The sequence below is a fragment of the Serinus canaria genome, chromosome 4 (genome assembly GCF_022539315.1).
Source record: "Serinus canaria isolate serCan28SL12 chromosome 4, serCan2020, whole genome shotgun sequence".
NCBI lineage: Eukaryota > Metazoa > Chordata > Aves > Passeriformes > Fringillidae > Serinus > Serinus canaria.
In genome coordinates, this window is record NC_066317.1 from 42,052,764 (window position 1) to 42,069,461 (window position 16,698).

General features: G+C 40.1%; 1 protein-coding gene across 4 annotated transcripts in view; it reads left to right on the forward strand.

Annotated features, from left to right (window-relative positions):
- The window catches only part of MTUS1 (microtubule associated scaffold protein 1), a 116,634-nt gene that overhangs the window by 77,256 nt on the left and 22,680 nt on the right, over positions 1-16,698 (forward strand). For 3 of the 4 annotated variants that reach the window (XM_030239309.2, XM_018926484.3, XM_009100663.4), the window contains one exon: positions 11,356-11,573. In XM_030239309.2, the coding sequence (XP_030095169.2) occupies positions 11,356-11,573 (218 nt within the window). Of the gene's footprint in view, positions 1-7,004; positions 7,768-11,355; positions 11,574-16,698 lie in introns of those variants that run through there. The other variant, XM_009100643.4, reaches the window with a different exon arrangement.

Consider the following 16,698-nt stretch of genomic DNA (forward strand, 5'->3'; position numbering starts at 1 on the left):
CTAATATGTGTTCTTTTAGCTAGTGTGTTGGTTGTCAAGAAAGAATTACCTTGTTTAATTAGAAGCAGGCACAACTGACAAATTGAAGTTCAGTGATTCAGTCGAAATTCCAAATTTGTTCCGGTTTGATTGGTTTGTTGGTTTTCTTTGCCTTTACTGCAACAGTAGACCTCTATAGTAGTACATCAGCAGCAAGCAGTTGGCAAATTTAAAATATTAATTGTATATGCTATCAGAGTCCTGTTTGGAGTTCTTGCTAGTCCTTTCTTGGGTTGTTGAAGCCAAGTTTTGTATGTAGATACAGATTTAATTTATGATGCAAAAAATTAAGTCTAACTTCTCTTACTTGGATTTGTAAGTAACAGTATCTCTCCCAGTCACTTTGTTTATCCCTAGCATAACTTAGAATGCTTGCCAGCTCTTTCAGAAGGAAGCATGTTAAATAGTTGAAAAACAATTAAGCTGTTCTCACATCTGACTTTCCAGAACATAGGAGACTGCTCTGCATGTGTGAGAGCAGTAGAGGAAACTCAGCTAGTTTTAGTATCTGTGTGAAATGTGGCATGAAGAAAAACTCAAGTCAGTGATTTCATATATGTGAAATCAGGTTGGGTTTCATATTGAAGAAAACATACAATGAAAAAAATGCAGCAAGTCTCACCTTCTTTGTGATAACACTTGAGGTAAAACTTTTGAGCAGTAAAAAACTTTTTGAGGTAAAACAATTGAGCAGTCTGGTGAAATGGCTTTTGTGTCTAGGTACTGTTTCCCTTGCTTCAGCAAGGAGTGATGTAAATGGTTTCAGGAGGCTTTTTCCAGCCTTGTATTCTTGATGTTGAGCAAGGTGGGGTGGACTGTAGTGTTAAGGAAGGAATACATTCAAGTGTTGCAGCTTAAAAGGCTTCCTCCTTTCTGGCTGTGTTTCAGCCATTTCACCCATGGTAATCTGTAAGGGCTGGGATCTTCACAAAGGCTCCAACAGGAAAGGGTCTTTATTGGCATCCTTCTGCTCTCAGGTCTTGTGTGAGGGTTTCCTACACATGTCTGTAACACACACACTCTCTGAGTGTATCCAGGGAGGATATGGAGAAACAAAGGGATCAGGATTTGTGCTGGGGGGACAGTTCATTGGATCTGGGAAAGTTTGCCAACAGTATGAACTAATCATGGTGAGACCTCTGTCCCCAATAACTCTGGGTCCTAATTTTGTGGACAGAGGCTGCAGAATTAAGGGCAAAAATGTGACATATCCTGTACTTGCAATGAAGCAGTAGAGGGCACCAGACAGTAAGGAGCAACTTTTTGTACAGGAATTAGGGAGAGAACAGACTCAGAGGAAATAGGAGCAGAAGGGAGAGACACCTGTCTTCAACATTACTCCATGCTTGGGCTTGTTTTTTGGGAAGTTGTGTACTTCATGGATGGCAAGGCACAGCTACAACTATAAGAAAAAGGAGAACTGCTTCACATACTTCTTTGCCTAATCAGAGAAATACCTGAACTAGAAACTTACTGAAACATAAACCCCTTATGTAAAATAAATATAGCTTCCAGTATATTGTATATTTTAAAGTTAGGAAATTCAAAGATTTAAGGTTGCTTGCAATGTATATGATGAACTGATGTAGCAGAGTTCAGATACCTAAACTGAGGATAATACATTGAGATGTAGTTTAGTCTTTAATTCAGTCCTCATTGGCCAAAGCATCAGTGCACTGTAGTATCCTCATGCAATTACTTTCCATCTTGTTGTCATCTTTTTCATTAAAAATGGATGACAGTGGGGGTTTTTTAAGGTGGATGAGGTAGTTTTATTAATGTAGATATGGTCAGTCCGTCTCAAATAAAAATACCCATGCTCTAGACTTTCTAGTACAATAAACTAGTTCTGCCATCTGCCTTTTTTTTCCCTCCAGACAGTGGTATGTAGCGCTGTATGGGTAATTAACGTGTGTTAGGCTTTGTCCTAGTTCAAAACAAGCTAAAAAAAAAAAAAAAAATCAAGAATCAATATCACCTGTGGTTGTTTGGAAAATAACCAGGATGACCCTGATGCACTGGTAGCCTATCTGGTGAATGTTAGAGTTGTTTTCTGTGAATTGCATTGCATTCCAAATTTGTTTGTTTTGTTTGTGGTCATCTCTGAATGTATGGTGAGCTTATTAATGTTTTTGTCTTTGTAGTAGACATGTGACTTATATTTGTGCTTGCTTTTTACTAGCTAGATCACACATAATCATGCAGAATATTCTGAGGTGGAAAGGACCCACAAGGGTCATTGAGTGCAGCTCCCAAGTGAATGGCCATAGAGGGATTGAACCCACAACCCTATCATTAAAACCATGCTCTAACTAGCTGAGCCATGAAGACTTAATTCAGTTCTACATATTACCAGTCCTGCTAACTTGACAAAATACACTGTCAATGTGGAGGCAAAATCATTTTGTATAGTAGGTGTTCAAAGCCCAACTAGTGTTTCTGTAAAACACACCTGTGGTACATAAAGTAAAAGATGTGATGGGAACCACAGTGAGATTTTAGAAGAACATAAATAGTTCTGAGATTTCCCTTTCCTTTTCATTACTGTGTGTATAAAGGTAATACCCAGTTCTGGCTGGAAATGAGGAATGAAAAGGGATGGTTTTAAAATTTTGCACTGAGGCTACAAGTCAGTGCTGTAATAAAGTCAGTGGGTAAGGACAGACAGACTTCAGGAACAGTACTTCAAACTGGATGCCTGGGATAATATGTGATGCCTCTGCACTCTCCCTCCAGGCTGTACAGCATTTAAAAAATACATGCTGAAGAACCTTTGTACCCCTTAAAAAAAAAAAAGGCAGAGAGATTTCTGCTGTGTGTATTAGTCCTGCTGAGTCAGTTGAAGCATCTAGGTCATGTTTTTCTACCTGCAGTTAAATTTTGTTCAGTTCTTGCATCTTCCTTAAAAGCCTCTGTGGTGGTTGATTGGTTTCTTCAGAACAACTTGAAACGGATTTGATGACAGCTGAAATAAGCTGGTGTTCCTGGACATGGACTAGTACTAGACATTAAAGAAGGGAAACTCAAGAGGTTACAGTAAGAGTAGAGGAAAGGGAGAGCTGCTGTACTGCTTTAGGAAAGCATTTTAGTTGTCTTCTTGGGCTTCACATCAAGTTGATGCAGGAGGAGATGCAAGAAAGTGCTGTTTCTCGTCACCCATTTGCTTTGAGGCAAGACCACAGATAAAGAAGCTTTTGAGGTACAGCATCTTAAGCGTTTCAGTTGAGCAGACGATCCAGGTACAACTCTGAAGAATGAAGTCTCTTTGCTGCAAACTAGAACTGGCTCCTGACTGGCATGCTTGAAGTGTGAACACAGCAAGTTGGGACTGTCTGCACCAGCTTATACAGACAGGCCTGAGGCAGAGCTTAGAAACAAAGCATCACTTCTTCAGGAGTCTGTGTTTGTACAATCACCAGCCTGGACTGTGAGAGGCACAGGAGGAAGGTGTGTGTTCATCACTTGCCAAGATGGATGCAGGCAAAAATTACAGCTGACCAAGCTGTGGAGGGTCTGGGGGGGGGTTTGAAGACTTCCATCCAAGTCCAGCCCTGCCAGGCTGTCTGCAGACACCATTAATTTAGTTTTGTGACTGATATCCCTGTGTATTTGTCTGACCTGGCTTACATTATAGCCCAGAGCAGGAGTTTTGGAAGAATTTAAGGTGGTAATTTACAGCTAGCTGAATTTCCAGGTCCTCTCAAATGTAATGTATGTACCGCTGCAGATTAAACCCAGCGGCTTCCTTATTTGCATGGGTGTTCTTAAGTTGTCCTCTCCTAATGGGCATAGCTTGTCACAAGGCAAACTTTAAAATTACAGCCATGAGATTAAATGGCAAATCAGTCTTCCTGTTGCATTGCTCACATAACTTCTACACATTGTAATGGGGGGAAGGCATAATTAGAGCTGTAGAAATACAGATGCTTTGTGTTTGCTGGTTGCCAGTTGTCTAAAAGATTTTTGTCTGTAATGTGAAAGAAATACCTTGAAAACAAAACAAAAGACACCCCCAAAAAAACCCTCAAACATATCTCATACAAAAAAGAGCAGATTTTATTTAAGTAAAGTAAGTCCTTTTTTGTTCTGCCCTAATTCTTAATGTACAGTTGAGAGGAAATCCTCAACAGTGGTTGATCCATGTTACTCTATGAAATCAGGAATTTTTTTCCTAAACAGGAAAAACTGTTAAAACACTTAAGATACATCAAGGATAGAGACATCTTCACTGGAGCAGAAGCTGATGTGCAGCAGGTGAAATGGGTAATTCTGAGACAGTGAATTCTAGGTTCTGAAACTTGGGCATTGGTAGAATGTTCTCCATCTGTTGTTGGCTATCAAGTATTCCTGTTGAGAGACGGGTTGTAAAATTCAGAGTATCAGCAGCTTCTGTGGACTTAGATTTGCTTTGTAATATTAACCTATAAATTTAATTGTAGGTAAGGTTTTAAAGAGTGTCTTCCAGAGTGGAGAAAGAAAAGGAAATGTGTTTGAAATCTGTGTCAAGAGGGTGATCTTTACAAATTGACAAAGATTGCTTATGATCAGTCAGCCCATCTTAGTTTGAGTGAGGAAGGTACCAAACACATTGACTGCATTCTGGGTGGAATTAATGCGTTCATATAGATCAAGAGTGCAGCTTCCAAGGACAGGTTTTCTTCAGTGTATTACACTATAGCAGAGAACACTTGGCAACTACGGTGGGTGTGCACACTTGTAGAAAGGAGGCTGCAGCTTTTGGATTTGATGATGTTGGACAGAAATGACAATTACTGCACCTAGTTTAGTCACCTGAGCTTTGTCAGCCAGGCTTTCAATGTAGCTTATGTAGAAAAAGGCTTCCTTCAAGCTCTTATTGATGTTGTAGTTAAGATTCTACAACATCAATAAGTTGTAGAATCTAAGTCAGTATCTACAGGAACCTGTTCCACTGCAGAGGGACCTAGGAGTATCAGTTGGAGACTTTTTTTTAATCCCCTAACATTTTTATGGTGCATTTTGGTTGGGTTTAGGTCTTTTGGTTTTGTTTTTTTGTTAACTCAGCTGAAATCACTGCTTCATGGAATTGCTCTTTGTGTAACCATACCTTTAAAATCCTCAGAAAGTGAAATTATGCAGGATGGCACTTGAGCTATTTATCTTATTATAAACACAGGATTCATGTTAGCTGCCTAAAGTTTCTAGGAAGATTTAGATCTTGGAGGTTACATGCATGAGTCTGGCAATACCCTCCCTTTCACCTGTTTTCCAGCTTTATCACAACAGAACCAGTGGAAGTATTTTCAGGTGGATTTTGCTGTCTGACAAGGTCTTTGCAAATGGTTCACCAAGTGAGATTTTTAGGAACTGCTAAGGTACAGTGAAGAGTGGAATGAAAACTTACACTGCCTAGCTGAATTACTGCAACTGATGGTCAAGGGATGCAGAAGTACTGCTGCTGCTCTTATCTGGCTCTCTTCACCTACCTAAATCTTTTGTCTAACATGTTAGCTGGATTCAGACTTCAGTTTGGGCTTCTGCAGCCCATGTGCTAGTCTTTAGTGGTGCCTCTGTGAATAATAATGCTTAGGAACTCTTGGGATAACTATTCAGCTAGGAATCGTGCAAGGAGCCAAAAGGGGAGGAAACTATACTTGTGGCCTGTAGCTGTGATGGGAAATTGCATCAGAAAGTCCATGTGTGGCCTTCTGGCTGGTGATACAGTGACTTGGAAAAAACCTCTAGCATTGACTTTGTGTTTATCAGGGGATGTGATAGCAAAAGAGTTGGGGAATCCCTGCAAGGCATGAGGTGCTGTGTCCGGAGGGTGCATCTCTGATACCTTCCTGGTCCCATTAGTGTGCCTGGACTAGTGTAGGAGGAGCACTGGCAAACCAGCAGTAAACTTTCACTGAAGGCAGGAGTCCCCAGATTGGCCTTTTGCCCAGCAGCACTGTGGTGTTTTGGAAATCCTGAATCTTGCATGCATGGGCTATTGGCATTCATAGTGGTGCTTCCCAGCCCAAAACAATGCTGAGGGGAGTTATTGCAGTTATTGATGGATAGCATGGGTTTCTGCTCTGGGATCATCACTGCCTCTCAAAGCATCCTGGAGTCATGACAGGGCCAAAGGTGTGGTGTATAAGTTCTCCTGAGTTCCAGGTTGTGTGTTCTGAGTCCTTGTTCTGCTGGGTGTTGTGCTGAGTACTTGCTCACCTCTTTGAAAGCAGAGACTGACACCTTCTGTTGACCAAGATCTATATGGTATTGGTCATTTTTTCCAAATTGAATGCAGTGACTGTGTAATTAAAGTGCTGTATAACACAACAGCTAACAGCCTGGTGCCATTAATCTGCCTGTTTTCACATGGAGCCTAGACCTATTAAGAGGTTTGTGCTTAAAAATAAGAAGCCTTAGCTTTTCCAGAGAAAAGTTAGCACTTGACCTGGTAGCCAAAAGGCTTGGTCTCCTTTACATGGCAAAAATATCTCATTAGTCATTTTCCCCATATTGCTGTGATAAGCCTTTATTGTTTGTGGATTAGAGGGTTTCCTCAGGAACTGTGTTCTTCCAGAGATTGCCAGAAGGGTGTTTGTTGCTGTGTGAATAAGGAGAGCACTCAGAGAGAGTGGGGCATTATCAAACGTGTCCACAGATACACACCTGAACCTCACATTAGCAGGACAGGTGCATAATCACCTTGTTGAATACACAATTGAAATTACTGCACACTGTTGAACTGTTTGGCTTTCAGCCCCTGCAGGCGATTCAGGCTTCCTTTGAGCCTTTGTGTCATACAGGAAGGGCCAGTGCGTTCTCGCAGAGTGTTTGGCTGCGTTGCAGCAAACCTGGTTACTGATGCCCAGGCATACTTTGATGCATAGATCAAATGACTGTTGGGAGTGGCTTTTGGGGTGACGTCCCACGTACAGTGATGTCAGCAAAAGATTTTAAAAAATTCAGGCGTGGCATAATCTGCCAATTAAACTGATTAGTGCTCTGGCTGAGTTCTGAGAAGGCGCTCTGACTACAGCCCTGCTTGTTGAAGTCTTTTATGTAGTGCCTTTGGCTCACCTTGTACGAGACTTTCACCAAGTGCCTTCACTGCAGGGTGCTGTAAATTGTGGTAGGATACCATCCCAAGGGCTGTGTCCTAGCTGGCTTGACATCAGGGGAAATCTGATACTGGCTCACTGATGTCCCTGACAGTGTGGAAGCTGTGACACTGGAAGAGGTCCTGGGACTCCCGTGGGATCGGGATGGAGTGCATCGCTGCTCTGTTGGCAGAAGTGAAAGCTAGCCAGGAGGCAATGCAGGCTGGGCAGAAGGCACTAAAGCATGATGTGGAAACATCTCAGAAGGAAATCAGAACAGTGTTAGCATTGCAGAGGAGTCAGCAACAGGTGAAAGAAGATCTCAAAGCAGAGGTGAAGTCCAGTCACTTGGATATAAGAGCTGTGCTTGAGGAAATCCAGCGAGTAAGAGAAGAAATGGAAGCTCGATTAAATGCTCAGGCTGATCTGGTGTTACTGATCAAAGAAGTGAGCACGAATTTAACATGTGTAGACAAGGCTTTCCAGAAAATGGAGGAGAGGCAGAAAGTTTTTACCAGCCTGCATCTTCCCACCAGAGAAAATGTTGAGCAAGGACTTTTCTTTGAAAAATGCTTACACCAGACGCACGTGGGTTTTGAAAGACCTGTGGAAGCTAACAGTTTGGATGATGAATGTGAAAAGAAGGTGCTTGGGGGTAAGACAGTTGTGACTGTAAGTGTGGGGAGAGAAGTGAGGTTGTTTCTATTTGTGCTTGTCAAGAAATTTGTTTAGTCTATTTTGAATGCTTTTAAGAAATTTAATTGGTTTTAGAAATGGAATCTCTTGCTTAAAATAATTTGTAGTTAGTGTAGAAACTACTACACATACCTTCCTAGTACATGATATGCAAAGGAAGGCTTTGATTTGATTCTACAATCCAAAAAAAGTGTGTTAGAGATTTTTCTGGTAATCCAGCAACAATGCACAAGATAGGGAGGCTCAGGAAACCAGTAGCACAATGCAAGCTCTGAGATAGCCAGCCAGACAAATACTGTGTCAAGTACTGGGCAGAACCCCAGCACCTAAATGTAACTTTGTGGAACACACCCTGTGTACTGACAGTTGTGTATGTCTTGCCTCTGAACTGCTATTAACTTGAGAAGCTATGCATGAGAAACAGTTTGCTTCACAGGGAAGCTTGCAGTGGTTCTAATCCTCTCCCCAGTGAACTGGAGACTGCTGTGCCATCCATATAATGGCTGTGGGGGGAGTGAGAGGATTTGTGGACCTTTTCCAAGATCCAAATCAAATCTTCTGTGAATGATACAATCATCAAAAGGCTTCGTCTTTGCAAAATCACTGCTATTTTTTTCTTTATTGGTGTGAAGGACAGGACTTTAGATGGTGATTCTTTCCAGTTACTGTACTACGTACAGTACTTGAAAATCTGATTTTCTGTCTTCCAAAACCAAGCTTTCCAACTACCAAGCTTTCCATTGGGTAGAGGGGTTTTGAGCCTGCTGGAGAGGGGTCCAGAACCTGATTTAAAGTTGGAAATTGTTCTGTATTACAAGTCTGACTCTTATAGAAGTGGCAGGTGAGCCAGCCCAAGTGAGAAGGGCTTGGGCTGTTAACCAACACTGTCTTTAAATTAGACACTGTCATTGATGTGGTGGTATCAGTAATCAGACTCAGGATGCTCTTTTACCTTCTTAATGAAAGCATGACTTTTGTTTTGACACCACAGCCTGCCTTCTATACAAATCTGGAAACGATCTGTCATTGCCCAGAGGTACATAGGCCATAAATAAACACTGTAGTGTCAGTGGTGTTAATCTGTAGAGGCAGTTCATGCTACAGAGTGCTCATGCTTTTCAGCATTTGAAGTGGCTGAGTATAGCACATGTCTATGATAAAATTGCCAATAAGAATGTCACTGAGTTTCACTTCATGCATGTTTTTTGTTCAGCTCTTTTTAGTATAGTATCAAGGGCTGGCTTGGTTGGATGCTTGAATGAGCTTCTTGGAAAATACTTGGTGGTCTGGGCAGCAGGATAAACGCAGTGGTATGAAACTGACAAAGTGATAAGGGCTGGCTGAACTACGGAAACAATGGGTATTTGGAGCCTTTTGTCATTTGTGGTGAGCTGTTGTATCACTGTATTTAAATGAAAGTTCTTCATTAGGTAACTAACTGTGTGATGTAATTTTTCCCCAGTGTAAAAATTGTCTGCAATTGTTCAGGTTTAACACAGCTCTGTCAGCCTCCTAGAGATGGTTGTAAAACTAATTTCAAATATTTAAATAAATTATGACACTAGCATCTGTATTAGTGAATTTACCCAATACTCCTACATCAAGAATAATGCTCTAGTTCTCTATTTGTCATAAGTGGAGCATTCAGGAAGGGGAGGTGGAATATGTGAGAGAGTAGGAGTATGTAAGGCAGTAGGGAAGAACTGACTCGACATGTTTATTCTCTAGTCCCTGCTCTTTTTTCCCGCCTCTCTTCTTGATTAATATTTTTAATGATTTTTGAAGGAGCTTCAGAAGGTAACCAGTAGTTTCCTACACACAGTGTTATCCATAGGATTGCTGGAAATTTGACATGGTTGCTCTCAGATGTGAACTGGCATTTTTGTAAAAGTGTCTACTTAAAAGATGTTGTTACACCATGAGAGAAGAAGTGGTCATATTAGTTAAATAGTGGTAAATATAGCTAGAACTGGCAGCCAAGCTCAATCCTTTTGTCCTACAAATTTGTGTTTTGATTTGGGTTGATTTACCTTTTAATAGCTCTAATATTAAACTGCACAATGGTATGTTTCTAATTTTAACAGTCTTTAACAGTCTGCATCTCTGAGCAGAAGTGTACAGATATCTCCAAGAATACAAGGGTATCTGAACATTATAAAGCATGATATGATGACAGTTCTCTAACTAGCGGAAATTCTTGTCCAGAGAAGATTTATCTGGAAAATTAATAGGTTCAGGAGGCACTTTATACCAGGCTCAATAAGGAAGGCATAGAGGGTGTTAGTATTTTGAACAAGAAAACTATTTTCAAAGACTTTAAAAACAAATGCAGGCAGTTGAAGACTGATATATTAATACAATGCTGATATGTCAGTCAGATTAACATTGACTGAGAATTACAGCTTTTGTTTTTAATGCTTTCTCCGGTTGTGAGATTGAACCTTACACTGCTGGGATGATTCTAGGGTCATTTGACAACCTTCAAACCAGGTGCTTGGGGTTCAGAAAAGATTGAGACTTGTTGTTGAGTTTGTCCCCTGGGTTTTTTTTTGCATGTTCCCAACTTTCTTTTATTCAAATCTCACCTCTCGGTTTTTTTCACTCTTTCGTGGAGAAATCTTGTTAAGTTGAAACTGTACAAAGTAATCTGCTTAGATGTCTTCATTAAATTGCCAAGGGATATTTATCTATTGCATCAGCCTTTTATTGCAAAATTGTTTGCTCATTCCCTTTGTGATCATGGGGGGAAGATTGGCCCTATCTGCACAGCAGTACTGTACTCCCTTTCCAGTCTGAAGGCAGCAGAGAAACCTGAAAATACTGTGTTTATGAGTCAAGTGCTGATTTATGTAATCTGGTTTCCTCTGACATGAGATGATTGTGTACTGTGAAAGCACTGAGGTTGCCACAAAACTAAGAATATTAAATCAATAATGTAATTTCAGGACTGTGAATATATATTGAAATACATTACATTTTAGAGCTTTCTTCAAGTCTTATCCTTGTGACTGAAAACTGCTAGCACTAAGAAATGCTTCAGGACTTCTAGTTAATAAAGCTCAGGCCTCAGCTGCAAAAAGAGGAGTTTTTACAATTAAAATTTTAAAAGGAAGAAAAATAACAAAGGAAATGTAGAGAAAGTGGTTTTGTATTCAGCAGTACTTTAGAGTGCAGGAAATACGCATTCTATGTTGCACACAAAAGAGGACAACTCTTATGTTAGAAATAAGTTACTGAACAGATAGGAGGACAGATATCTTGCATTTTATAAAAGTATTTTTTCAAAGCCCAGTGTGAAGAGTATGCTGAAAAGTATGCCGCAGAACACAGGAAGGTGAGGATGAAGTACAGAACATGGTATCCAAGGTTGTGGTGTTAGGAATTAACAAATTGATAGTACCTGCTCTGCAATGAAATAACCCTTTCTCCTAGTTAGTATTTCAGCTAGTGTTTGTAGGAATTCATAACTACTTTCTTTTGCACCTGTCTTTACATTGTGAGATTTCAGCATGAAATGCATATTGATTTGTTGTTATTGTTTTCCTAGTTGACAAGGGCAAGCAGCGGAGTGCCAAGAGCTCGTGCATACGGACTCAGTCTTCCACAGATGCACGTTCACCTGGCACTAAAGCAGCCGAGTTGACACAGTACAAAACAAAATGTGAGACCCAAAGTGGAATCATCCTGCAGCTGAAAAAATTCCTGACGTCCAGTAACCAGAAGTTTGAAGCGTTAACAGTTGTCATCCAGCACCTGCAGTCTGAGGTAAAAACTCACAGCTTATCAATTTTGGCTTTAATTGCTTGAACTTTTCTCAGCAAGGGCTTCAGAAAATATTAATATATTGATACTAAATTTTGTGTTTCCATTCCAGTGGTTTCTGTTTTCCTGTATATACTTATATATATACTTATATATATATATATATATATATATATACACACACACACACTTTTAGCATCATTTTGCTAGGAAAAAAAATCAAACCCACGACCCTGGGCTTTGTAGCCTCTGCATGCTTCACGTGCTCTTTAAAAGAGTTTTTAAATGTTTGTAGTCAGAGAGTCCTTCAGGGCTGAGTAGCTTTCCAAGTATGTACTTCAAGTCCTGCCCTTGTAGGAAAGACGAGTTTCAACAGATAATCTACATGGCCTTGCTTTGTTATCTGACATTGGATGGAAGAGTATTTAAGGGGTGGATGTGTTTTTGAATACTCAGAATAAAGTCTGAGTGGTTACAGTTTTATTTATTGAATCCTGCATTGTTGATGGGGTCTTAAAATTACTAATAAAAATACAGAAATGCATTTGGAATTACAGAGTGGAATGAATTGGATGTGGCTTAATCTCAATTTTTCTAATCTGTTTGAAATATGTAATGACTTAATAAGTTGGATACTACACTAGAAACTGTTGGTCTGCTTTGAAAACTTTTGAGAAAAGAAAAATGTAAAGTCAAGGAAATTATAACAGTTACACATTTATACTGCACAGCTGGTGCAGGCTTTAGTAGCAGTTTCCCTTGCATTTACAACTAATGTTCTAAGATTGGTATCAATTTCCTTTCAACTCCTCTGCTACGTGGTGATTTTACAGTCTGTATACAAAAAGCACTAAATTGTCATAGTATTCTGGCAGAAATGTAACATTCTCATGGAATAATGTCTGCTTGCTTTCATTTAATCTAAAAATACTGCATTTATCCCCTAGTCTGGTTCAACTCTAAGAGCAGTGGCTCTTAGCCAGTTTTCTGGGATTGGTTTGGTTGGGTTTTTTTAAACTCTTGGTTGAAACACCTTTCTCTTGTCTAGTAGAGATCTTCAAAGAAATTTGATACAGGATTTTTGGATGCCTGTCATCTAACATGATATTGTGAAATTTTAAGTGAAATTCTCCCATCTGAACTTCTCTGCAATCTTCTAATTACAGTAGAATAAACACAATGATTTTTTTTTTTCAGTAACTCTTACGATTAAATGTCTTGGCCTGGTTTCTTCCCTCCAATATTTTTTATTGCAACATTTTAAAACTTGCAAATTCTTTATAAATGTCATGTTTAGTAAGAAGAAGCCCATCATACTAATTTGCTTTTTCTAGGCTATTTTACAGGCTCTAGCCTAAATGTGTGGGTTTTTTAAAGAATATTCAGGGGTTTAATTAATGAAAAAGTGATTTTGAAGGAGGGAAGAAATAACTGCATGGAAGAAACTAGTGATTTTGCTCCTTATTCCTCTTTGTTAGTCTTTTGCAGATGGAAGGAAAAAATATCTCTGTCAAATTATATAAAATTAGTAATCTTGGACAGTTAAGTTTGAGCACATGAAATTGAGCTAGATATGGCACAGTGATGTATTTTCATACCAATTATTCATTTTGAGATTGCTCTCTCCTTTCCTGGGGTAAGACAAATACTTGCTGAAGACTCATTGCCTTACTCATGTGGAAGTACCACAGGGATGAGAAGAACTCTTCTGCCATGGTGCTGTAGGCTTAAGCACTACTTGTTAGTATACTGTGGCAAACATCCTGAAGGATTTCACTGTTCAAGGGAACCCTGTGAAGAGTAGTTTTAATTTTGTTAGTTTGTTTTTTTCCTTTATGGTGAGGGGTGGAATCTGCTATAACTAACAATCTTAGCTGCCCATACAGTTATTTGTCTGAAGTATCACTTGGGGAACTCTTTGATGTAGTTTTCAAACTCTGGATAAACTCAGGAAAAAACTTTAATTAGGCTTTAACTTATGAGGTAGGTTTTCAAAGGTTAACTACTGCATAGCCAACTTAAAGTAGCCTCAGCTTCTCTGTCTTAAAAAAAACAAAAATTAAAAACCATGCTTAGCTGATTACACTAGGAACAAAGCTGTGCTCCCATTCTTCCCACTGGAGCAAGTGTGAAGTGACATGATGCAGCCTGAGAAACAGCTTGCTGGAACCAGAGAGAGGACCTGCTCTGGACTCTTCTGGTGCTGCTCTGTCCCTGCAGAAAGCCAATTCAGCCCACCACTACCAGAAAGCTAAACCAGCCAAGGAGCATTTCTTTGCCAGGTGCTGACACGGATTGAGCCAGTGTGAGGGTGAGATGGGGCGAAGGACAGGCTGCCTGGCCAAACAGAGTAAAGTACTGGAGTGAGCACTTGGGTCACTTCAAGGCTGGGCAGCCCAGCCTGAGCCTCTTGGCAAAATCTGCTGCAGCTTCTCCTGATCTATCTCCAAAGCTGAGGTGACTGGGATACAATTTGCTGTTAGATTTGTTTGGTTTTACTGTCATGTGGGGTTTTTTTTCCCCTCAAGAGTTCCCAATATACTTCTGCACAAAAGATTAAAGTTATTTCTTATGAGCTCATTTGAAGTGGAATAAAGCTGGGAACAAAATCAGGACTTGCTGGCAATGGCTTCTGTCGAAACTGCAGCTAGCCCATTGGAGTGAGGTTGAGAGGCTGCTGTCAAAGGGTTAAATGGGATTGAGCAATGCTGCTCTGATGTTTCTAGCTGAGCAGGAGTCTCTCAAAAAAACCCTGAGCTCAAACCTGTTTGTTGCAAGTTACCTTGGAGCTGTCAATAGTAACAGCTGCTTCTGATAAAACCTTCCCGCTTGGTCTGTTGGTGTTTCTTTAGGGAGGGTGGGGAGGGTGTCTGTGCTCAGCTACCTTTACCAAGACTCTTCAGAGTTAAAAAATCCTAAAAGTTTGTTTTCTGCCTCACAGGAGCTATTGTTGCATTGGGTTAATGCTAGATGGAAAACCTCTTGGCATCCAGAATATTTGATGGCAATGTGCAGTGTGGCTGATGAGAACATGGAGTTTTTCCATTGTTGGACAGCTGTGTGTGTGCTGGCAGTGATAGGAACGCATGTTAAACTGCACACTAATCACAAAAGCAAGTTGAATCTTTTAGAGTACTGTGCTTCCCCATATCTCCTGGTAATTCCTGTTACTTCATGACTACTTTCCTTTTTTTAAAGTTCAAACAAGAAACAAAAGTGGCAGTACAGAGGAAATTATGAAATTGGCCATTTACAATAAGCTCATGAAGTGCCAAGGAAAGCAGTTTTCCATTAACCTTCAACTGCGCTGAGCTCTGAAATTTGCACTACTGCATTTGAGTTGATCTTTTAACTTCCACTAAAATTAATTTTGAATTTATTGTCCCTTCAGTAAGAGATATGTTCACAGGTGTTTCAAATAATTGGTTAGCATGCTTGTGGTAAGTCAGGTTGGGGATGCCACTCTTGCAGCTCTCCCCTCTCTTCCCTAGCCCTTGTGTATGTTTGGGCTTCTTTGGGAAGCCAGTAAAAAAAAATTACTATAGGTCTAGTTTTACAGGTCTGTCCATGTCGAAAGTGTTTTGGGTATGTCCCCATGCAGTGGTTCACAGTGAGAAGGAGTGGAAGTGAAGAACTTCCAGTGCTGGGGTGGGGTGGGAATGTGTGCCTGAGAGGTCTGCATCTGTGGCTAGGAGCCAGCTGCTTCTTTGGGAAGCAAAAAACCCCAGTACATCACCAGCTGATGAGGCTGAGGCTGTGGCAGCTCCTGCCTGAGCCTCTCCTTCCTGCCTCCTGAGAGGTGTTCAGCCCCTTCCCCTGCCTCAGGGCTGCCCCCTGAGGCTGTGTGGGCCCTGCAGCTGGGCTGCTCTAACCTCCAGCTCACTGCTGTGTATAAACTCTTCCATCTTTGGGAGTCGAGGGGGATTGTTTTAGCAGTGTGGTACTAGCTTGGTTTTAAATCTAGTTTCAAATTTGTCTGTCTAAGGCAGATTTAGCTGTCAAGGAAAGGGTAATGTGTAATTAGAATGGCTTTGTAACTGTTCAAAGTGTGAGTTGATATTTCATCTTCTCATTTTAGGGCATAAACTGCTACATTCAGAACTACTACCTAAGCTGTTTAAAAAAATTTAGATGGTAAAATGTTTTGAATATCCATTTTTATTTTCCTAGCTTAAATTATTCCAAATTAAGCATTTCAGTAATTCTCTGCAGATTCTTATATAGAAATGGGCTTCAAATTTGTATCTGTGAAACAGGGTACTATATAGAGATGAAAAGAAGCTCAGTTTTACTGAGCTTTACTGTTTTGCTTCTGTGTTTTACTGTTGTGCTTCTCTTGGTATGGTCATAGGAATGCAGGCTATTTACTGGTCAGACTTTCATTGGGAATGCTGTGGTGCCATCTTTAAGAAGTTTCCTTAGTAGAGGAAGAGGCCATTTGAGAGGGTATAGAGCCTTGACAGTAATGTGTGGGTAACACTAATTGTGGATGTGACACAGGAAACAACATGAGGAATATGCTGGAAATGGTGTGACTGAGCAGGCTTCAGCATTTCTAGGTGGAAATAGAAATTGGCCATTAGTCTGTGATCTGTTGTAACTGGCATTTCCTGACATGTGCATGACTGTAAGAGTCAAGATGCTAGTTTCCTTGGGAACTTAGCAGTTTAAAATGGGTTTTTTTCCCATTTTGGAATACATGAGCACATCTATCAAAAATGTTTGTCCTGGCCTTTGTGGAAGTTCCACAGAAAATGTTTATATTTATCAAATGAGAAGGGCATATCTAGGTTAAGGGGCAGAAGTACACATTGCATCACTAGACCCCAAGAGTTTTGGAACAGTCATATCTTTTGACCTCTATGTCCTGTTGTTCAGAGCAGCTGTCTTTGAGGAAAGCTTTTAGTTTTGATTTTCTAGAACTTAACATCAAACTTGGCCAGTTTTCTTTAGAATTTTCATACCAGGTGTATCTGGCTACCCAAAATATGGACATAACTTTTTACCAGAGAGAATAAGGATATGTAATTGAGATAATTTTTGTGCTTACTTAAAAAAAAAAGAAAAAAGAAAAATCAGTTAGAATTCAAAATGTAATATCCTGATTTTGAAGAATGCATATATTTTC